At 39.6% G+C, this 24387-nt stretch overlaps 1 protein-coding gene and 1 pseudogene across 1 annotated transcript in view; both read left to right on the forward strand.

Annotated features, from left to right (window-relative positions):
• The window catches only part of LOC102872574 (ankyrin repeat domain-containing protein 42-like), a gene marked incomplete at its 3' end in the record, with an annotated part of 74080 nt that overhangs the window by 28212 nt on the left and 21481 nt on the right, over positions 1-24387 (forward strand). The window contains exons 3-8 of the mRNA XM_006903399.1: positions 62-181; positions 1115-1250; positions 9693-9893; positions 14444-14569; positions 18663-18768; positions 22330-22592. Coding sequence (XP_006903461.1) covers positions 62-181; positions 1115-1250; positions 9693-9893; positions 14444-14569; positions 18663-18768; positions 22330-22592 — 952 coding nt within the window. The remainder of the gene's footprint in view (positions 1-61; positions 182-1114; positions 1251-9692; positions 9894-14443; positions 14570-18662; positions 18769-22329; positions 22593-24387) is intronic.
• LOC102871773 overlaps positions 24034-24387 on the forward strand; it is a 1259-nt pseudogene continuing 905 nt past the window's right edge.

Consider the following 24387-nt stretch of genomic DNA (forward strand, 5'->3'; position numbering starts at 1 on the left):
TCATTAGCTCTTTATTCCTCAGAGATGGTGATGATATTGAAATTTTCCCCTTTAATTTTAGGCACTTATAATCAATGGAGCAGATCTGTCAGCTCAGGATTATCGTGGATGCAATCCTTTACATCTTGCTGCAGCTCATGGACATTCTTTCACCTTACAAATAATGCTCCGAAGTGGAGTGGTGAGAAGTTCCTGTTAATACATGAGAATATGTAATCATACAGATGGAAGAGGATTTTTCAGTCTGTTTACTTCTTCCTGGCTTTAAAAAAACCCCTTATATATTATTGGGAGCTCTGGTGGCCTAGTGGCAAGAAGCTGCACTGTAATCCCAGAGGTACATGATTCAAATCCACCAGATGCTCTGCTGAAGGAGGAGGGGCAATCTCCTCCTGTACCAGTCAGATCCGATTTGACGATACACACAAAAAAATAATAAAACAAACAAACAAAATTAAAAATACCCCAACAACCCTTATATCGGTTTTGAGAAGTGATTTAATATTTTAAAAATATGGATACAATAATTCAAGTGAATTTACAAATATATTAATCTCCTAAGAAAGCAAATTAGTAGTACAAACCATTTCAGGGACTTGGGGTTCATTCTTCAAGAAACTCTGGTAATATGATGTATTACCAAAATACCAGCAGTTTGAATTTACAAGCTATTTAATGGGAGAAAGAAGGGCAGTCTCATCTACTAAAGATTTACAGTTTTGGAAGCCTCGTGGAGGGTTGTTCTGAGTTGGAATTAACTCAGTTGTTTTGGGTTCTTCCTATCACTTCAGAGTTCAAGTAGGAAGATTCTAAAACTTCTAAGCAAATTTTTACAAGAGTATTGAAAATCTGTTTTAATAATTTTCTGTATCTACCTGTTTATCTTATTTTGTGCACTAATTTAACAAATGATTTATATAGATGTAGACACTCCCTGTCTTTATTACAGTATTTCTTTTTGGTATTCCCTAGTTGTCAAAAGACACATCCACTTTTTATATTTATTCTTTGTCTTTTGAGTTTTAAGAAAATTTTCCATTTGTAGAATTAAACTGCTAGATTTAGTGTTTCCTTTACTAAACAGAAAGAGAGTTCTTATAAATGTTACCTCTAGGACCCCAGTGTAGCTGATAAGAGAGAATGGAAGCCTGTACATTATGCGGCATTTCATGGGAGGCTTGGCTGTTTACAACTTCTTGTTAAATGGGGATGTGGCATAGAAGATGTGGACTACAATGGAAACCTTCCAGGTATGCAGCAAAAGCAAATATTTTTGATCTTCATTAAAAAAAACTTTTAAATGTACATGTTTAAGGAATTTAAACTATCCTCATTCTACTAGTTCTTTACAAAACTAGTGAATATATTTATTTGCATATTTTTTCTCATCATAAATCTTGTCATATTTTGTAGCACCACAACTCAAAGGCATTAATTCTTCTTCTGTCATCCTTAGTCATTGTCCAGCTCACTGATGCAAAGCAAGTGATTGTACTTCTCTGACTAGCAGAACAGCTAAAAAAATTCTGGTGACGGAATGAACTACTTAAGATTTTGTATGTGACAGATTCAACTAGTTAAGATTTTTTTTAGTAAAAGGGTAAGGGGAGAGGAAGTATCAGTTGAGTGTCCTTTCAAGTTGTTGTCCTTATAGCTTTTTTTAAAAATTAAATTTTATTAATTTTAATGAACATTTACAGAGATTTTGGGTTTCCATTCATTCATTGTTGCACTATTTTCTCTATCCTCCACCCCAGTTTGTTCCTCTTTTTTCTCCCCCCTGAAAGTCTGTTTTAATTGTCCCATTGCCACAGTGCTTGTCAAAGCCAGTTCAGATTAATCTCCTTTGTCAGTGTGTCCTTTGCCATTCCCTATCACTCCTCCCTGAGAGAGACTTCACCCTCATTCATAAGGAAAAGGGGATGGCGTATTCTCTTAGCTTCTTCCTGCTGAAAAGGGATGCTGTAGGTTTCAGGGTGAAGATCTTCTCTCACTACTCTAAAGGGCCCCTTTGGCAATAGGAAACATGTAGACTATTGTGGAGATTGATTTTGGAATTTAGATGCACTGTTATCAATTGTGCTTAGCTGTATATGTTCATATCCTTGAAGATGTATCATGGAATTGTTACAGCTTAGAAGATACAAATTTAACTAGCAAATTAAAAGTACATGAGTTAAAAATTAAAAGCAATAATATTCCAAGTAAAGGTTCTAACAATGGCACAAATTAAGTTACAGAGGGAAGGAAGTTCTTAAAAGAAAAGGCCTATTGACTAGCACTTTGTCTATTATAGTATAAAGGTTAGGAACCACAAGATGTAGAAGCTCAACTATGTCATTTATTGATCTTAAGTCCTGGACCAAATTCCATCTACCACTGGGTTGTTTTATAGCTTGGAAGTCCGCATGCAAGGCAGAGGTGAAGTAAGGAACTGCTTATAAGGTTTTCCGTCAATTCCAACAACTAAGAAATAGTGAGAAGAGTGGGGACTTCAGAAGGCTTTTAGGACCAAATAGTAGGCTCTTGTGTCCAGGAGAAAACGAATATTCTTACCAGTAATGTTAATGCTCACCCACAGCTCTTCTGGGAGGAGGTTTTACAAATGGAAAAGCATGTTGACTAGGGTCACAAAATAAGGTGTTGTTTACTGTGTTTTGTCTTGTTGTTGACCCTTCTTGTTTACAAGACCACATCCCTATTGGAAAGCAGTGTCATTGGGAGAATCTAGATTTTGTACATTTTCACATATTGTACCCCCTCACCCCGCCCCATCCATAGGATGGTGTCCTTTTGGCTTGATTACATTCTTAATCTTTTTTAAAAGTAGGCAGCTCCTGCATTGGTCACCTTAACCTCTACTCAGTGGATGTGTTGTGTTGATCATATCTGGTTTTTTTTCCTCTCTTTTTAAAAAATTTATTATTAATTTCAATGAAAATTTACAGAGACTTTAGATTTCCATTCATTCATTATTGTACTTTTCTTCCCTCCCAACCCTCCCCCCTAATACACTACCCTCTTAGAAAAGTAAAAGAAAACTTCTTTCATTGTTTTACAAACCCTCCCCCAGGTCCACTCCACGCAGCCTTCTTTCTGGACTTCTGTCATGACAAAAATACCTAATCACATATCCATTTTAAGCAGTTTTCTCCCTCATCTGTTTCAGTTTAGTATACATTATTGAACCCATCTTTCTCAGTCTTTCCCCAAACCCGAGGTCTGTCCTGTTTTACAACAGTGGCACCATGCAGTATTTGCTTTTTTAGTATATGTGCTGCTGAAGCGAGCACGCAGTATTTGCTTTTTGTGACTGAAATACTTCACTCAGCATAATGTCCTCCAGGGTCACCCATCTTGAATATTATTGCATGAGTTCCTTGTTTTTCAGTGCAGTGTAGTATTCCACTGTGTGAATATACCACAGCTTTTCTATCCATTCATTTGTTGATGGGCACTTAGGTTGTTTCCAGCACCTTGCTATTGTGAACATAGCTGTGATAAACATGGATATTCATATATCTGCTTGATGTCATTTATGGGTCTCTTTGGGGTATATTCCCAGTAGTGGAATTGCTGGGACAAATAGTATCTCTATTTGCAACTTTTTGAGAGAGCGCCATACCTCCTTCCACGGTGGTTGTACCATTTTAAAACCCCAACAACAGTGAATAAGAGTTCCAGTTTCTCCACAACCTCACCAGCATGTGTTGCTTGCTGTTCTGTTAAATTTTGCTATTCTGACTGGGGTGAGAGGATACCTCATAGTTGTTTTGATCATACCTGTTAACAGACTTACTTAAAGTATTCAAAAACATGGATGACACTTTGAGTACTAAGGTGCACTTGACCCATGCCATGGTGTTTTCATTTACCTCATATACATGCAAAAGCTGGACAATTAATAAGACTGAGGAAGAATTGATGCCTTTGAATCATGGTATTGGCAAAGAATGTGGACAGTATGCCTGGACTGTCTTAAGAACAATCAAAACTCCTCTTGGAGGAAATGCAGCCATAATGAGTTTTTTAAGGGAAAATGATGAGACTTTATTTAACTTATTTTAGACATGCAATCAAGAGTAATAAAATCTTAGTAAACTAGAGAGTCAGCAAAAATGTGAAAACACTCAAAAGAGAAAGCCTAACACAGAGTTTGTAACATTGTGCTCAAATTTGGCATTGTGGGGATAGAGCAGGACTAGACATTGTTTCTGTCTGTTGTAAATAGGTTTCTGTGAGTCAAAAGCAACTAGATAGGCTCTCTACTCCTTTTGGATGGACAGACAGCCCTCTCTTCTTGTGCAGCCTCAGCTGCATCCCTGAGACGTGATGGTAAATGTTGGAGTTTATAGATTTGGCCACAGTGGACACCTGGTCATCAGGGCTGCTTTTATCTCTGGCAAAGAAGGTGTTGCTGCCATCAGTAATTCCTTCATTGAGCTCAACTACATGGTCTTTATGCTCCAGTGTGATTCCACCCATGGCAAATTCAATAGCACTGTCAAAACTGAGAATGGGAAGCTGGTTATCAATGGAAAAGGCATCACTTTCTTGCAGGAGTGAGAGCCCGCCAATATCATTTGGGGTGATGCTGGTGCTGGGTGTGTTGTGGAGTCCACTGGTGTCTTCCCTGCCTTGGAGAAGGCTGGGGCTCACTTGAAGGGTGGTGCTGAATGGGTAATCATCTGTGCTCCTTTTGCCAGTGCCCCTATGTTTGTGAGGGACGTGAACCATGAGAAGTATGATAGCTCTCTCAGATTGTCAGCAGTGCCTCCTGTGCCACCAACTGCTTGACCTCCCTGGCTAATGTCATCCATGACAACTTTAGCATTGGAGAGGGACTCATGGCCACAGTCTGCTGCCACCCAGAAGGCTGTGGAAGGACCCTCTGGAAAGTTGTGACGTGATGGCCATGGAACTGCCCAGAACATCATCCCTGCATCTACTGACACTGCCAAGACTATGGGCAAGGTTATCCCTGAGCTGAATGGGAAATTTACTGGTATGGCTTTCCATGTCTCCACCCTCAATATGTTAGTTGTGGATCTGTCCTGCTATGTGGAGAAAGCTGCCACATGATGATGACATCAGGAAAGTAGTAAGCAGGCAGCAGAAGGGCCCCTGTTATCTTCTGTGACTTTAACTGTGACACCCAGTCTTCCACCTTTGATGCTGGGACTGGCATTGCCCTGAATGACCACTTTGTCATACTCTTCTTCTGGTATGGCAATGAATTTGGACCTAGCAACTAGGTGGTTGAACTGATGGTTCACATGATCACCATAGAATAAGAGCCCAAGCGATAGCACTGGAAGAGAAAGACCCTCAGCTGCTGGGGAATCCTTGCCCCAACTTGATCTTTCTGCACACTGAGAATCTCACATCCTTGACACAATTTTATCCAGTCCCCCTGAGAAAAGGCAGGGGCTTAGAGAGCCCGTCTTGTCATGTACCATCAAGAAGGCACACTATACTCAGCCAAAAAAACCCACAAAAAACAAAACCCCAAACAACAAAAAATAACTGGGTGGTGATCAGTAAACAGCAGCTTTTACAGTTAGATTCTAACCAGCTTTTGCTTATGATGCATATGAAATTTTTTGTTAGGTACTAGTGAATGGACTGTGACTCATAGCAGCCCTAGAAGAACAGATCTGAGCCTTCTTCCATCCTGTAGATCTCTGACATTCTTCTGCTCACTGTTAGAACCACTATGTAGACCATCTTGTCTGGGGGTTTTCCTTTCTTTCTCTGACTCTACCTTTGCCAACCTGATGTCCTTTTCCAAGATCTGGCTCTTCATTTTAATAATCCCAAGGTACGTGAGACTAAGCTTCACCATCCTTGCTGCTGTCACTCTGGAGACTAAGGTGAGCCTGATACAGGCTATGCTCTTTGCAGTCACTTGCTGTGCATCAGAGAGCTGGACAGTGAATAGGGAGGATAGAAGGAGAATTGATACCTTTTGAGCTGTGGTGTTGGAGAATAGTATTGAATGTACCATGGACTGCTAAGAAAACAAACAGGTTCATCCTGGAGAGGGTTAAACCAGGCTGCTCCTTGGAGGCAAAGTTTCTGACACTTTGTCTGACATAGTTTGGACATGTTGCAAGGAGGGACCAGTCTTTGGAGAAGGATGTCATGCTTGGGAGAGTGGAGGGACAGCACAGGAGAGGAAGACCCTCTATGAGTGGATTGATTCAATGACTGGGGTAATGGGGATAGGTGTGTCGGAGACAGTGAGATTGGCACAGGATAGAGCAGAGTTTAGGGCTATTGTACATAGGGTTGCTAGGAGTTGCAGGTGACTACATCAACAATGAGTGGCATCCACTTCCGAAATGGCTTGCCTCTGGAAACTCTATATCCATAGGATCGCTATGAGTCATCTATGACTCGATGGTACCTAACAACAATAACAACGACAGCATAGAGAGAGCTATGTTGGCCTAGTGGACAGAAAGTTATGCTACCAAGCCCAAGGTGGATGATTTTAATCTGTGGCCCTCAGGCCTGATTCACATTTGTTTGTTTTTTTTTGTCAAACATTCTTCTAGGTGGTATAGCACTGGTCTGTGCATTGCTGTACAGAGGTAACTCGTGATTGCTGTGATGCTAAACTCTGTGACACTGATGTGCCAAACGTGGTAGTGGTCACCCATGGTGGGCAGTGTTTCCTGGAGCTTCCCAATGAAAACAAGCTTGGAAGCAGGAGTGGCATCCACTTCCAAAATGGCTTGCCTCCAGAAACTCTATGAACAGTGCTCTGGTCTTCCGTTCATAGGGTCACTATGAGTCGTCTACAACTTGATGGCACCTAACAACAGCTTTTCTGCTGTTTTTAAGGATTGGGGTATACTTAGTGTTCTATTGCTTTTGTTTCATTTTTATTGTGCTTTAGGTAACATTTTATAGAGCAAACTGGTTTTCCATTTAATAATTCATACATATTGTGTTTTGTGGCACTGATTACAATCCCCACATTGTAACAACAGTCTTCCTACTTTCGGCCTGTGTTGCCTGTTTATGTTCATCCTGTCCTTTCTTGGCTTCTGAACTTCACCCTTGGACATAGGTATCCTTTTTGATCTTGTGTGGTGGATTCTATTGTGAAGTGCATTTTGCAATCCCCCAGATTCCTGTGAAATTCATCATTTCATAAACTTGTCTTTTGTTTGACTGGAGAGCTTGTTTAGAGGGTTTAGCAGGGGAGTGCAGCTATTTGTCTACTCTTGACTGAAGGATTGTCTTCCTTCTGTGGAGAAGGTCATTCTCTTCAACTGAATGTATTGCTTCAGGAGGGACACACATAGAGGGGTAGTGGAGGAAGGGGACACCCACCTAGCCAGCCAGGTCAGCCAAATCAACCCTGGCCTTCAGCGGTGTGACAGATATCATGGCCAGATCGTCCCCAGGGAACTCTGCTGCCCTAGTGGTAAGGATTGTACTGCCTACCCAAAGACATGTTGTTCGAGTCCTCCAGATAATCCACAGGAGAAAGATGAGCATTCTCCTATCATGTGATTTTCAGCCTCTGAAACCCTGCCCCTCATTTTTGCATCAGTTATAACTCAATGGTACACAACAAAAAACAATACTGTTTGCTTAGAAGATGGGTCAAAGTGATGATATTAGTCTCCTATTTTGATTCAAGCTTCTTATCATACAACTCAAAACTCTCATTGTTGTCCAATTGGACCTTCCTCATAGGTGATCCTCCATTGGATTTTCAGAGGTGATAAATTGTGTGAGAGGAGATTCTGTCTGGAGCCACAGTGTATTCAAGCTGCCAGAGAAGTGCCACTTTTGTGTTAGCAGTACAAACTCTTACGGACTAGGCCACTAGAGCTTTTGTCATATAGTAAAAATAATAAAGGACTACCAAGGACTTAAAAATGCATTAATGATACAAAGAACATAATTCGTATCTGCATAGTGACTATCTTGGTTTGTTCCAGTATTGACAATATATTAAATTTTATTTACTTTTTACTTATATAACTAGTATTTCCTCTTATAATTCTAAGCATTAATTGAGATTTCAGTTTCCAAGAGAATTTCCTTGCATTTGCTCTTTTTAAAAAAATGTTTCACAGTGATTTGAGTGAAAGTTTACAAAGCACTCAACTATTTTTATTTTAAAACATCAATTAAAATACCTGCAATATAACCATACTTCCCACATCTTTCCTTTGATTCACTTTAACATTAATCCATCCTATTTCTGTGTTCTCAGATTTGTCCTTGGCAAATGTTGCTCATTTGACCGTATGTGGTTGGTTATTCTAAAGTATGAGTGACTCCCTGGTGTTATTGTGCCACTTAGAGGCCTGTCCATTGTTTGGCTGAAAGTTGAGCCATGGAGGAGGGTGTAAGGGGAGATTAAAGGTGTCTGGGCTTTTGGTGAGGGGAGCAAATGTGGTTTCAGATTCAAAAGGCGAAAGGTGGCCAAGGGTGATAGTTGGGGTGTGTGTGTGAGAGAGAGAGAGTTACCAATCGTTTTATGACCAACAAGATAAGCCTGACTTTTTTTTTTAAAAAAGAAGGTTTTGTGCCATATTTCTCCATATTCTATCCAGAATATTTTGCTGTGATCCAGTTTAGAGTGGTCAATGGTGGTAACTGAGCACCAGCTAGTTCTTTGGTCTCATGTTTACAACAAATTGACATCCATATAGTCCATTACACCTTTACATTAATTATTTCTGTGCATCTCCACTTTCTTCTTTCTTCTTTGTTCTAACAGGTGAGCACTTTAGCTGGCTGCGTGGGTGCTTTGAAGACCCCTGTTGGTACTTGCCAAAACAGAACATTGTTTGTTTTTTTTTAGAACATTGTTTTTGTGGACTATATTTTGTTAATTATCTTTTTTATCCCCTGAGACTATGGCCCTGTAACCCCAACTCATTCCCTTAGAGTGTTTTGTAATGATTGAGAAGTTGATTTAACTTTGCCTCCTTTTGCTCTGCTATATATATAGATATATTTACAGCACATACTAATGGTGTTGTGTTTACTATGACTCATAGCAACTCTATGAACTAAAACCTCTCTAAGATTGTGAGTATATTAGACTTCTTCTTTGGTAACTCTGCTTGTCTCTGAAAACTCAATGTAAGTGCATCTATGCAATAATTTAGTGTCCTTTTGATAAACTCTGGTGGCTTAGTGGTAAGGAATTGTGCTGCCAATCCAGTGGCTAATGTTCCAGTCCACTTGCTGCTTCCTGGGAGAAAGATGGTCAGTCTCCTCCCTGAGATTTACAGTCTCTGAAAACCTGCTGGTGGATCAGCTATGATTCTGTTCTGACTTGATGGCACCTAACAGCAGTAATAATGAGCTCTGGTTGCCTACTGGTCAGGAGCTGTGCTGCAATTCTAAAGGCACAGGGTTCAGATCTACCAGTTGCTCTGAAGGAGGAAGATGGGCAATCTCCTCCCATTAGATTAAACTATCTCTTGTAACCTGCTGGAGGAAGATCAGCTATGAATTGGTTCTGACTCGATTGGTATACCACTACCACCACAACAGAAGTGACTAGAGAAAGATGATACAGATTAGAAAAAATGTTTATTCTCTTTGATCTGTGGTTTGAGGCAGGAATAATTACTTCTCTAAAACTTAGAGCCATTGTATTTTTAAAGTTACTTTAATTTCTATTTACATTTCCCCCCTTCTTTTATCTATAGTTCACTTAGCAGCTATGGCAGGCCACCTTCACTGTTTTAAATTTCTACTCAGTAGAATGAGCAGTGTAACACAAGCATTAAAAGCCTTCAATGATAATGGAGAAAATGTATTGGACCTGGCCCAGAGATTCTTTAAAGATAACATCTTACAATTTATCCATGGGGCTGAATATGAACGAAGTGGTTCGGAAGATCAGGAAGGTAAATAATAGATCCCCAGTATTGTAGCATATAACAGAATCAATGGAAAAGGAAGTGGAAGGAGTTATGAGTCAATGTTAATAAAATCTATTACATACCATTGTCCACTCATTAATGCAGATTGTTTTCTCTATTATGAAATGTTTTAGCCACAAATATGGAGACATTAATATAATCAACATTGTTTATATTTGGAATTCTATAATGCACAGTTGTAGGTCCTTCATTTAATTCCCAAAGATCATTCTTTTTTCTTCCCTTTCAGAGTTGATTATTGTTTTGGATTTATCATCACATTCTTTGGTTTTATGAATTAGTTACATAGGATATGTACGCACAAAAATATATATGGTTTGGGTTGGTTTTTTTTTAAATAGCCCTTGTAACTAAGAAATCCTAAAATTTAGTGACTTTTGTGCAAAGCTTACTCTGAGTCGTATTCGACTCGACAACACTTAACCACTGTTAAATGAGACTAGTGCTGTTATATCTGGAGAAACACTCTTCTACTTTGTACATCACTCTTTGTCAGTGTACTGTATGAAGTACCCTGGGTTTGCTGTGATACTGAACCTTGTGCCACTGGGGTATCAAATACCAGAATGGTTTCCCAATGTGTGGACAGTGTTTGGTGGAGCTCCAAGTTGTAAGACGGGTTTTGAAGCAAGAGTGGCATCCACTTCCTAAACCACATGCTTCTGGAAACTCTATGAACTTGGAGAAATGATGATAGTTATGGAAACGCATTAGGTCTTTTGTTCATAGAGTTGCTGGTGAGTTGTGCTTGACTTTATGGTAACAAAAACAACAAACAAAATGAAAATTTATTTCTCTGATGTGACAGCCTGCTGTGGAGAGTGGGTCTGCCCTGTGCAGTCTTTCTTAGGTTATCATTGTTCGTGTATAGCAGTGGCTGCTTAAAGAGTGAGAAGTGTTTATAGGTGGGAGCCTTGTTGGTGGAGGGGTGCCTTTGGGCATTTGTTAAGAAGCTAGTTTTGTTGCCCATGAGTGAAGCTAGACCTGAGTACCTGCAGGCCTAGGCTTACTAGCAGAGTGAGATATTTTGGGGACACTTTACCAGCTGAGTTAAAAGAGTTTTATAGCATTTGCTTGAGCAGAGTAGAGGCCAGGGCAATAGGCTGAGGGCTAGAGAATGACCTGCTCATCCTGTATAGCAGAAAAGATGCTGCCTTAAACTTGAAAAACTGTATTCTGAGTTGTGCCTAGATCTGAATTTTAAGCTTGCTACAATTACCTTACTTATTGTTTGTGAGGTATATGTAGCTGTTACATCAAATTAATGAACCTAGATGAGAAGTAGAATGTACTGTATGGGTTGGATGGTTTGTATAAGAGTTAGTAATAAATGGTTTCGAGCATACAGGGCATTTATGACCTTATCGGATCTGGCCTTGAAGTAAGAGTTAAGATGCCACCATTTCTGTAAAATTTTGCATTCTTTGTATTTTTTAAAATGTTTGAGTTCTTTATATGTTATTCTTCCTTAAAATATTTATACACAACCTATTTTTATTGACTGTGATTTAACTTCTAATCATGAAAGAAAAAAATGAAAGTGGATATCAGAAAATAATCTGAAAAAAAGAAAAAATAATCTGAACATTGAACTAGAGCATTGAGATGCTGAAGTGAAAGAGCTGAACAGAAGATTTCAAAGGGCAGCTTGAGAAGACAAAACAAAGTATTATAATGGACTGTGCAGTGAGCTAGAATTAGAGTATAAAAAGCAAAGAACTTGCTCAGCAATTTCTCAAGCTGAAAGAACTGAAAAACAAATTCAAACATTGTGTTGCAAAACTGAGAGATGCTGTACTATAGGCAAAATCTTGAATGATCCAAGAAGCAGCAAAAGAAGATGGAGGGATTACTTGGAGTCACTGTACCCAAAGAGTTGGTAGATACTGTAATACTTCAGCAAGTAGCATATTATGAAGAGCCAATGGTAATGACGTTCGAGCTGCACTGAAAGCACTGGCAAAACGTAAGGCCCCAGGAATTGATGTGATACCAATTGACAGGTTTCAAATGACAGATGTAGCCCTGGACGTGCTCAACCAGTTTAGGCCAGGAAATTTGAAGGAGAGCTACATGGCTGACTGGAAGAGACCCATATTTGTTGCCATTTCCAAGGGAGGTGATATCATTGATATCACATGCAATAAAAATACTGATCAAGATCATTGAAAAGAACTAGAGCAAACAGACTGCCAGATGTTCAAATTGGATTTAGAAGAGGCCATGGCACCAGAGGTCGTTGCTAATGACAGATGGGTCCTGGCTGAAAGTGAAGAATACCAGAAAAATGTCCATTTGTGCTTTATTGACTATGCAGAGGCATTTGACTCTGTGAATCATAACAGATTATGGCTAACAATGAGAAGAATGGGAATCCCAGAACACTTAATTGCACTCATGCAAAACCTATACCTAGACCAAGAAGCTATTGTGTGACCAGAACAAGGGAACACTACGTGGTTTACAATTAGGAAATGTGTGCATCAGAGTTGTATAATTTCTTCATACCTATTCATTCAATCTGTATGCTGAGCAAATTATTTGAGAAGCTGGACTCTATGAAGAAGAATGTAGCATCTGGATTAGAAGATTAATTAGTAACCTTCAATATGTAGATGACACAACCTTGCTTGCTGAAAGTGAGGAGGACTTTTAGTACTTGCTGCGGAAGAATGAAGAATATAGCCTTCAATATGGATTGCATCTCAGTGTCAAGAAAACAAAAATTCTCACCCCTGGATCCATAGGCAACATCATGATAGAGAAAAACTGGAACTGTCAATATCTTCATCTTACTTGGATCTACAAGTAAGTGGATCCACACTTGGTACCAGCAGTCAGGAGATCAGGAAAAATATTGCAGTCAGGAAAGTGTGCCGTCAGGGCCTTCTAAATTGTGGAGGAGCAATCAGCGATGTCTGTCTGAGGATTAAAGTTTGTCTGATTCAGGTTATGAGCTTTCAATCACCTGCTCTGCAGCTGAGGGATGGACAGTGAATAAAGAAGACAGAAGAAGAATTGATGCCTTTGAACTGTGGTGCTGGAAAAGAGTACTGAATGTGGACTGTCAAAAGAGCAAACAGATATGTCTTGGAGAAGTGCAGCCAGAGTGCCCTTTAGAGACAAAGATAATAAAGCTTCCTTTCACATACTTTGGGTATGTTTCTAGGAAAAGTTTCTCCTTTGGAAAGGGACCCCATGCATGGAAAGGTGGAAGCATGGTTAAAGAGAGAAAGACCTGACTCGGCCAAGTGGATTGATTGATTGATATGGTGACTGCAGCAGTTACTCAAGTTGTTGAGAGATGGTGAGGAAGACACAGGTTAGGACAGGGTTCAGGGCTGTTGTACATAGGGTCACTATGAGTCGTTCTCGACTTGTTGGCACCTACCAACAGCAATAACAATCTTGTATCTGTACTTCACCTCGAATGGAAAGCAAGCCCCATGTGGCCTGCCTTTGCTTTTTGTTACCTTCTCTCTATGTCCTGTTCCCCCACCCGCATGTTCTTCAGTCCCTCCTTTCTCTTTAAATTTTAATTTTGTTTTTCAAGTGGTTACATATATTTTAACAAGTACAGGCATGCAATTTTTGTATTTTTTAATTTTACTAAGGGATATGATGTACATGTGATCTTTGGAAATTTCATAAATCTCTTTTCACTTAAATTTTTTGTTACTAAGATCTGCCCTCTGGTGGTAGAGTCTATTATTGCACTGCCGGCCCAAAGGCTGAGCTGCTCTGGCAGTTCACAGGCACCAGCTACTCTGAGCGAGAAAGATCTCCTTGCCATTTAAAGTCTTGGGAACACTATGGAGGGCTTTTAAAGGTCAGAACGAACTTGATGGCAGTGAATGTTTGACTAAATTTATGCCTCTTAGTGTTATGATATGTCTCTGTAGTGCATCTACTTTTACATCAGTAAGTACTTCATTCCATCCCACATTTATCCATTCACCCTATATGGAGGACATGGGTGACATCCAGGCTTTTGCTGTTGATGTATAACTGACACACTTGATCTCAGCATGACTCTTGGAGGTTTAGAGCGGTTTTCCTACTCTTCTTCCTAGTTGAGTAACTGCTTACTCATAAATGTGGGTATTGTAATTAACATTATTATGTTATGACATTAATTGCAATACTTACTTATAGTGACCTAAGAACTGCTGATGGGATTTCCGAGATCATAAATCTATGGATATGGATCTTTCTCTTGTGGAGTGGCTGGTGGGATCCAGTTGCCAACATTTTTATTAGTAGTCAGATGCTTTTACCCACAGTATCACTAGGACCCCTGAGGGAAGGAAGGGCTACATAATTAGTAATAATTTTAGCATTCTCTTTTTATTGTCGTTGTGTCAACCTAAGTGACTCCAACATAACAGCATCACTTTTGAGATAACATCAAAACCTGAAATTTTTAATTTAAAAATTTTAACTGCTTAAAAGCAAGAGAAAGAATGAATTCATATGCTTGTTGAAATGCTGACCTTTTATTTTCTAATTCTTAGTTTTAGAATTTCCAGGTCATGTGGCTGCCTTTAGAGGTGATTTGGAAATACTTAAAAAATTAGTAGATGATGGAGTCATCAATATTAATGAGCGTGACAATTATGGATCTACTCTTATGCACAAAGGTGAGTTATTCTGATTCTTTCTTCTTTTTTGTTTCTTACACTATTGCTGTGGACCTATTTCCATCTAAAGTAAGTATCCATTGGAAACACATGAAAACTGAAAGACTTTTTCTGATGCCTTGAAGAATATACCCATATTATATAATATTCAGAGTATACTTAAATTTTTATTTAAGTGTGTTTTTCTTTTTATGATGCCTGATTTCCACACATTATCAAATTTGAGGATAAATTAAATGGAATTTCTGCTGTGACAATGTTATTATATTAGTAAAGATGTGAAGGAGCTGAAAAACAAATTCAAACCATGGGTGGCAATACTTAAGGATACTTTGGGCAGTATATTAAATGATCCAGAAAGTATCAAGAGAAGATGGAAGGAATACACAGAGTCACTGTATCAGAAGGAATTGGCTGACACAGAAGAATTTCATGAAATGACATATGAGCAAGAGCCTATGGTGATGAAAGAGGAAGTTCAAATTGCTCTGAAGGAATTGGCAAGAAACAAAGCTCCAGGAGTTGAAGGCATATCAACTGACATATTTCAACAAACAGACGCTAGCCTGGATGTGCTCGCTAAGTTGTGCCAAGAAATTTGGAGAACAGTCAGCTGGCCCATTGACTGGAAAAGATCGATATTTGTTCCCATTCCAAAGAAAGGTGACCCAACAGAGTGCAGAAATTATCGAACAATATCATTGCTATCACATGCAAGCAAGATTCTGCTGAAAATTATCCAAAAACGTTTGGAACAATATGTCAACAGAGAACTGCCAGATGTACAGGCTGGATTTAGAAGAGGTTGTGGTACTAGGGATATTATAGCTAATGTCAGATGGATCTTGGCAGAAAGCAAAGAATACCAGAAGAATGTCTATCTGTGCTTCATTGACTATGCAAAGGCTTTTGACGGAGTGGATCACAACAAGCTGTGGCTGACTCTAAGAAGAATGGGAATCCCAGAACATTTGATTGTGCTAATGCGAAACTTATACTTGGACCAAGAGGCAGTTGCCCGAACAGAGCAAGGAGACACTACATGGTTCAAAATCAAGAAGGGGGTTCTTCAGGAATGTATTCTGTCTCCATACCTTTTCAATCTGTATGCAGAACAGATCATCCGAGACTCTGGGCTATACAAAGAGCAATGTGGCATCAGGATTGGTGGAAGAATCATCAACAACCTGCGTTATGCAGATGATACAACCCTGCTTGCTGAAACTGAGGAGGACCTGAGGCGCTTGCTGCAGATCAAAGACTACAGCCTCCTATATGGACTGAAGCTAAATGTCAAGAAAACAAAGATTCTAACCACTGGGCCAATTGGCAGCATCAGCATGGATGGTAAAGAGACTGAGATAGTTAACAGTTTTAATTTACTTGGCTCCACAGTCAACATTCTTGGTAACAGCAGCCAGGAAATCAAGAGACAAATTGCATTGGGAAATTCGGCTGTGAGGTACCTCTCAAGAGTACTGAAGAGCAACGATGTCAGGCTGGAGACTAAGGTGTGCCTGATCTGGGCTATAGTCTTTGCAATTATATGCTGTGCATCAGAGAGTTGGACAGTGAATAGGGCTGATAGAAAGAGGATTGATGCCTTTGAGCTGTGGTGCTGGAGAAGAGTGTTGAATATACCATGGACTGCTAGGAGAACAAACAGGTTTGTCCTGGAGAGGGTGAAGCCAGAGTGTTCCCTGGAGTCAAGGATTCTGAAGCTTCGTCTGATGTATTTTGGGCATGTTGCAAGGAGGGACTGGTCTTTGGAGAGGGACATCATGTTTGGCAGAGTGGAGGGGAGGCGAAGGAGAGGAAGACCTTTGGTGAGATGGATCGATTCTGTGACTGGAGCAGTGGGAATAAGTGCATTTGAGATGGCTAGGTTGGCACAGGATAGAACAGCATTTAGAGCTCTTGTACATAGGGTTGCTATGAGTTGCAAGCGACTCGATGGCACAACAACAACAAAGATGTGAAATATACTGACTGCTTTATAAAGCATTGATTGTATGATAAAATGGAAATGTTAGGCTAGCCTCATTCCATTTTATACAACTCATTATTATGACTGATTCATAATAGAACTTTCAAACTCTTTAAAGATAGAAAAGAAAGGATATGTGGCAATTTTTGTTTTAAGGAGACTTATTTCTAGAGGTCTGGGAAATCCTACAGTATGTTAACTGGTTCCAGGTTGTCTGTGTAAAAGGGAGAAACACTAAACTCTTTAAGGAGACAGATATGAGTTTGACAAATGGTTCCTCGTCAGGCAGAGGGTCTGATAACAGTTCTTGCAGTCTGTCTGTCATTTGGTCTGTGGGCTGCTTCATGACTTATCGGATTCTGTGTCCTCCCCTCTCTCTCGCCAGTGTTGGAGATTGGAGTGTTTTTATGAGTACCAAAATTGTCACCTCCCATGAATGTTTGAGCCACTCAAAGCTTGCCAGAGGGTCAGCTATGAGTCAGTTTAGACTCGACAACACTTAACAACTAGTGAAAACAAATTCTTATCAGTTCCCACTGTAATTAATTTTGCAGAGATGGCTCCATTTTTAGCATAAATTACATGTCTACATTGTAGAGATATATGTGACTGAGCTACTTATTTATACCAAGAAACAACTAGAGACTATTATAAGACATATAAACAATGGCAAAAAAATATATATACATATATATTTTTTTTTTAAGTTTTTATTGTTGGATGCAGATGGACTTTAGGTTTTGTTGAAAGCAGTCTCGTCCATTGGCTGCACATAGTCTTCAAAAGCAGTAATCTGTTCTTCCAGCATATCTGTGCCATCTTTATCATTCTTCAACTACACACTGTATCTGAAGCTTCTTAATTCCATATCCCACTGGTCATAGCTTGGAAGACCCTCAGACTAAACACACTCTTTCCAGTTTTGCCGTGTCAGTTTCATTATCCCAAGGCTCCACGTTTAGTAAGATTGAAGACTTGGCAGCAAGGGCAGATTTGTTTGGCTTTCTTTGATTCACACTGGGCAAGGCGTTCTTCTCTTAGCTTCTTTGCTTCCTCACTTTCCTCCTCGTCCTCAGATCCAAAGAGATCAATGTCATAGTCATTTTACTGTGTGCAGCCCCACCTCCTGTGGTGTCTTCCACATTAGCAGGGCCGTACTTGTCCAATGCTTTCTTCACTCCTGGAAAGCTGGCCTTTTCCTTCTCGTAAGACTTGATGTGATTATACCAGTGGAGGGCAGGTCGGCAGGTGGGGGTCTGGAGATGACTTCAAACTCTGCCACATTTGCTTGTGATGGACATGCCCTTCGAGGTAGCTCTTGTCTGCCAGGAAATCGTTGAGGACCTGGAGGCTGGCGGTGGTCTTGAGGTCTCCGAAGCCCTTGATGTTGGCCATATGTGGAGCTAGGAGCAGCAAAGGCCAAGAAGAGGGAAGGAAGTTGGCCCCAAGCACTCAAAGAGGGGGGAAAGGGCTATGAAAGGCTGGGAAACTCCTTTCACATCACCCGACCAAAGGTTAAAGGTCAAAGTCTTTCTCTGTTATCATTCCTTAGTGTAAAATTTGGGACTCTGAATTAAATATCCAATAAAGCTATCCTGGGGTTTTCCTTTTGTTTGCAAAGAGAGGAGTTAAAAAGCTCATTTCTTAAATTTGAACCTCTATGGCTCTGCAAAAATGTATTTTGTTAAAACATATGCAGTAACAATTTAGTAATAAGAATGGGATAGTAGAAAAAGTTGTAAGGCTAAAAATATTGAGAACTGTTAATGGGATTTAATAGTAATACCCTATTTTTGTATGACACTAAGAGTGCAGAAATCTTATTGAATCTTGGTTGCAATTTCATGAAGCAACAGTGTGCTTTCCTTGTAAATACCTGTAGTAACCGGTTGTAAAGCTTCAGATAAGGCACCTGATCTCTGTAGACCTCAGTTTTTCTCAGTCTTTTTTAAAAAATAGTTTCATATTTATTGTTACAGAATAGGAACCATTGATAGGAATTTGGTGCTTAAAAAGTACACCTACTTTGTGCATGGTTCTGCCCAAAGTTTTAGAAAAAAATAATAACTGCAGCAGCTTTTTTCTGTTTCCCGTGTTTTCTTTCAGCTGCTGGACAAGGACACATAGCATGTTTGCAGTGGCTAATTAAAATGGGAGCAGACAGTGATGTTACCAACAAAGCTGGGGAGAAACCTAGTGATGTGGCTAAAAGGTATAGATCCCTCCTTTGCTGTGTTCATCTCTTTTGCTTTTAAAGTTTTATATATTTATATATATATTGATGATTTAATTGATTTACAAGAATCAATCAAAGGCGGTTGTTGTTCAGTGCTGTCGAGTCATAGACTACTCATAGTGACCCTATGAATGAAAGACCTGAACACTTGTATAACTTTCATCATTTCTCCACGTTCATTGAGTTTCCGGAGGCAAGGTATTTTGGAAGTGAATGCCACTCCTGCTTCCAAGCTTGTTTTAATCAGGGAGTTCCACCAAACACTGTCCACCATTGATAACCATTAATGTATTTGACACATGAGTGTCACAGTGTTTAGGATCACAGCAACCACAAGTTACTTCTGTACAGCAAGTGGACAGACCAGGGCTATACGACCTAGAAGAATGTTTCACCAAAAACAGTTAAAACCTGGCCTGAGGGCCGCAGATTAAAATCATCCACCTTTGGCTTGGTACCATAACTTTCTGTCCACTAGGCCAACTCTGTATCTAGATTGTTGTTGTTAGGTGCCGTCGAGTTGTAGGTGACTCATAGCGACCCTATTAGTGAAAGACCTGAACACTTGTATAACTTCATCATTTCTCCAAGTTCATAGAGTTTCTGGAGGCAAGGTATTTTGGAAGTGGATGCCACTCCTGATTCCAAGCTTGTTTTAACTGGGGAGCTCGACCAAACACTGTCCACCATGGGTAACCATTATTGCATTTGACAAAGGGTAATGGAATGAAAAATCTCAAACTAAATTGCCATTTGCCAACACATCAGCTTTTCTCTCTAAAGCAGTGATTCTCAATTGGGAAACAGTATTACTTCTTTCCCTGTGAGGGTGATGAGATACATTCAGAAAAGTGCGTGTGGGGCTGTTACAGTGACTTGATACCATCAATGCTGAACACATAAGTACTCAGAACAGTACTGAATAGTCAAGGTTTGTCCCACTCAAATACCTGTAGAATTTCTGCTGAGAAATATTGTTTGATAAAATGGTGTAATCACAATAGATGAAACAAAATCTCATGGGTTTTAAAACCTATTTTGGTATTTGCATTTGAATGAGTTTAACACCTATTATCGAATACCATCAGAGCTCTGGTAGCTTAGTGGTAAGAACCTGCACTGCAATCCCAAAGGCACGTGATTTGAATCCATCAGATGCTCCATGGATGAAGGTTGGACAGTCTTCCTACCATGCCATTTACTACCTCTGGAGACCGTTGGAGAGTCAGCTATTGATGACAGACAACAACATCAGCTCATTCATTCTAGGACCTTTAAGGACTATTTCACTCATTCATTTGTTTTTTTAATTCAGCTTCCCATATACCCATCATCTTCTTGTCCTATGACAGTTGTTAGGTTACAAATATGAAAAAAACACAATCCCTTCTCTCAAGGGGGTTATGATCTTGAGTACACAAAATTAACTTTTATACTACATGAAGAAGAATATGACATCAGAGTTGGAGAAAGTCTTATCAATAATCTACATTAGGCAGAAAACAGAACCTTGCTTGCAGAACATGAAGATTTGAAGTACTTGGTGAAGAAGAAAAAAGAGTATAGCCTTCAATATGCATTACATCTCAACATCAAGAACACAAAAATCTTTGCCACTGAATCAATGGGCAACATCATAGTACATGAAGAAAAGAGCAAAGCTGTCAATGATTTAATTTTACATAGATCTATAATCAACACTCAAGGTAACTGCAGCTAAGAAATCGAAAGCTGTATTATTTTTTTTAATGCAATTTTTTATTTTAATTAAAGTTTGTAGAAAAGTTTGATTTTCATTCATTGTACATTCCCTCACCCCAGTTCATGTTTTCTTTTAATATTCATTCATTGTTGTACAATTACCACCCTTCCACCTTCTTTCCCCTCCCCCTGTCCTCTTCACAATGTGCCTCTTATTCTGGACTGTTGTCACACATATAATACCTAATCATACAAATTCTTCCCTTCGTCTTTTCTAATGCAGTGTTCATGATCTATCCACTCTTAGTCTGTTATCCTCCCATATCAGTCCTGTTCTTTTTTTATTAGTCCTGTTTTATATAAACATTTCACCACAGAAGACATTAGATGGCAAACAAGCACATGAACATGAAAAAATGTTCAAAACCCCTAGCTATCAGAGAAATGAAAATCAAAATAACTATACCATCTCACCCCAGCAACAACAGAGCAGCAAACAATAAATGCTGGTACAGTTGTGGAGAGATTGGTATCTTTTTTTTTTTTCTTTAATTTAGGTTGTTTATTTTTCATTTCAATGAACATCTACAGAGAGAAAGATGTATTATTGCATTGAGAAAATCTGCCATCACAGACCTTTGAAGCAAAGAGCAAGAATGTCAGTTTAAAGATTAGGTTGAGCCTGATCTAAGCCATGGTCTTCTCAATAGCTTTCTGTGCATCTGGGAGTTGGACAGTAAATAAAGAAGACCAAAGAAGAATCAATCCCTTTGAATTGCAGTGTTGGTTAAAGAATTTTGAATAACCATGGACTGCCAAAAGAACAGACAAGTCTGTAACGGGGGAAGTGCAGCCAGGGTGTTCCTTGGAATCAAGGTTGATGAGACTTCTCACATATTTTGGCCATTGTCAGGTAGTATGATTTCTTGGAAAAAGACATTATGCTGGAAAAGGTTAGTGAAAGGAAGACTTCAGCAAGATGGATTGACATAGTGACTGTAACAGTGAGCTTGAGCATGGTGGGGAGAGAGCATGGTGCAGGTTAGAGTAGAGATCTGTTGTCGATGGGGTCCCTTTGAGTTGTAGTTGACTCAGTGGCATTTAACACCAACATATAAGTTAAAACTATTATCACAATCAAATAGAATTTATTTCTTATTCTGTAATCTGCTGTACCCCTTATCATCTCTCCTCTTCTTATTCCACTTGCCCTTAAACAACCACTGATTGTTTTGTCAGTATATTGTTGTGTACCACAGAGTTGGAACCAACACACAGCTGATGGGTTTTCAGAGGCAGATAATCACACAGGAAGAGATTGCCCACTCTTTTCTCCTGAGGCTGGTGGTCTCGAACTGCATGCCTTTGGGATTGCAACACAGTTTCTTGCCACTAGACCATGAGAGGTAGTTTAAGTTTTCTAGAGGTGGACTTTTAGAGTACATTTTCTTTTATATCTGACCTTTTCCACTCAGCATAAGTATCACTGACTGTCAGAAACAGCTTTGCTCTTTCCAGTTGGTGGGTTCTTAGCCTAGTGGTGCTGTTGTATGACACTTTGCGGGCTCTGACTTACAGCTACCTTGTAGGATGTTAGCATGGCTGCTCCATGAAGTTTCCCAGGCTATAATAATGAAATGTAGCAGATTGCCTCATTTTTCTCTGATGAATCAGGTGATGAGTTTGAACCACTGATCTTTTGGTTAGCAGCTGAGGACGCAAGCACTACACCATCAGTACATAAAGTACAGAATGTGGTGCTCTTAGTGCAAACTCTTGTTTTAGCTTGAAGACAATTATGTATTGCATTAATTAATTATTAAGTCTTTTCTACAGGTTTGCCCATTTGGCAGCAGTAAAGGTATTAGAGGGACCACAGAAATACGCTACAGATGATGAAAATGAAATTGATGAAAATGACATTAAGTTTTTTATAAGACATGATGTTGAAGGAAGCACTGATGCCAAGGATGACTTATGTCAGAGTGAATCAGATAAAGCAGATGCCCGAAGTAAGTATGCCTCTTCTGTTTTAATTTATTCTTTAGATACCATAGCCAGTTGTTACCAAAATCTTAGAAATTATTCTAAAGAAAATTGTATCTAAAAAGTAAAATATTTGAATATGTTTTGTTTTTAATTTATTTATTTTTTCTCTCTACTAGTTTATTTACATAATTCAAATATAAATGTGAACAAATTCTTTCAATTTTCCTCACCTCCCACCCATCAAATTGTACAACCCAATGACTGAATATTTTTCGAACTTTGTTGATATATGCCATTGAGTCGCTTGCAACTCAAAGCAACCCTATCTATAATAGCTCTGAATTTTGCTCTATCCTGAGCCAGACACACCTACCTCCATTACCCCAGTTACTGTGTAAATCCATCTCATCTGAGGCTTCCTTTCCTGCGCTGTCTGTCCCTCCACCTTTTCATTCTGATGTCCATCTCCAGGGACTGGTCCCTCCTGACCACATACCCAAAGTATGTGAGACAGAGCTTCAAAATCCTTTTCTCCAAGGAGCAGGCCTGATTTTGCCCTCTCTAGAACAGATCTGTTTGTTCTCTTGGTAGTCCATTGTATTGTCAGTACTCTTCTCCAGCACCACAACTCAAAGACACTGAGTTTTATTTTGTCATATAAAAAAAAATTTGTACCAATGTTGTTGAACATAGAAATACTTGTAAGAAATGTTTTCTGTCCCTGAAATGAAAATGTTAAAAAAGGGGAGTTGGAGGTAGGGGTGGGGATGGGGAAGAATGTAACTGAATCATAGGATACCGGAAAACAGATTTCCTAAGGAAATCAATTTAGCTAAAATAATAATTTTTGTACCTCTCCAAAGTACTGAAGAGCAATGGTGTCTCTTTGGAGACTAAGGTGCTTCTGATACAGGCCCTGGTCTTTGCTATCACTTGTTATGCATCAGAGAGTTGGACAATGACTAAGGAGGACAGAAGGAGAATTGATGCCTTTGAGCCATGGTGCTGGAGAAGAGTATTGAGAATACCATGTACTGATAGAAAAACAGATTCATCTTGGAAAGGGTTAAACTGGGTGGCTCCTTGGAGGCAAGGATTCTGAGGATTCATCTGACATACTTTGGACATGTTGTAAGGAGAGACAGGTCCTTGGAGAGGGACATCATGCTTGGGAGCGTGGAGGGACAGCACAGGAGAGGAAGGCCCTCTATGAGGTGGATTGATTCAGTGACTGGGATAATTGGGATGGGAGTGTCAGACACAGTTCGATTGGCACAGGACAGAGCAAAGTTTAGGGCTGTTGTACCTAGGGTCGCTATGAGTCGCAGGCGACTCCACGGCACATGACAACAACAGTAACAACAAATATAGTGTTAGTGCTATAGTTAGGTTTAAGGTTACAGTTTAGGTTGTAAAAATAATATGTTTTTGATGAATGTTTATACAGTAAATCAGGTTGTTGTTGTAGTTGTTAGGTGCCGTCATATTGTAGATGACTCATAGCAACCCTATGACCTGAACACTTGGGCCTTCCAGCGACAGCGATGCAAGATGGCAGCCACCATGGGCTCGGGAGTAAAAGTCTCTTGCAATTTTTGACTGTTGGAAGAACTAGAAGAAGGCCAGAAAGGAGTAGGAGATGGCACAGTTAGCTGGGGTCTAGAAGATGACGAAGACATGACACAGGATGGACAGGGATGATAATTGGGCCTCCAAGAGTAAGCATCGAGCTACGGCTATAAATTTCAATGTCTTAAAATTCACTGTGCCAATGGAATACTATGCTGCATTGAAAAACAAGGAACTCAGGCAATATTATTCAAAATGGGTGACCCTGGAGGACATTATGCTGAGTGAGGTATCTCAGTCACAAAGGGACAAATGCTATATGGTGCCACTGTTGTA

This window comes from Elephantulus edwardii, unplaced genomic scaffold (genome assembly GCF_000299155.1).
Source record: "Elephantulus edwardii isolate Elephantulus edwardi_28Jun2011 unplaced genomic scaffold, EleEdw1.0 scaffold00636, whole genome shotgun sequence".
NCBI classification, from domain to species: domain Eukaryota; kingdom Metazoa; phylum Chordata; class Mammalia; order Macroscelidea; family Macroscelididae; genus Elephantulus; species Elephantulus edwardii.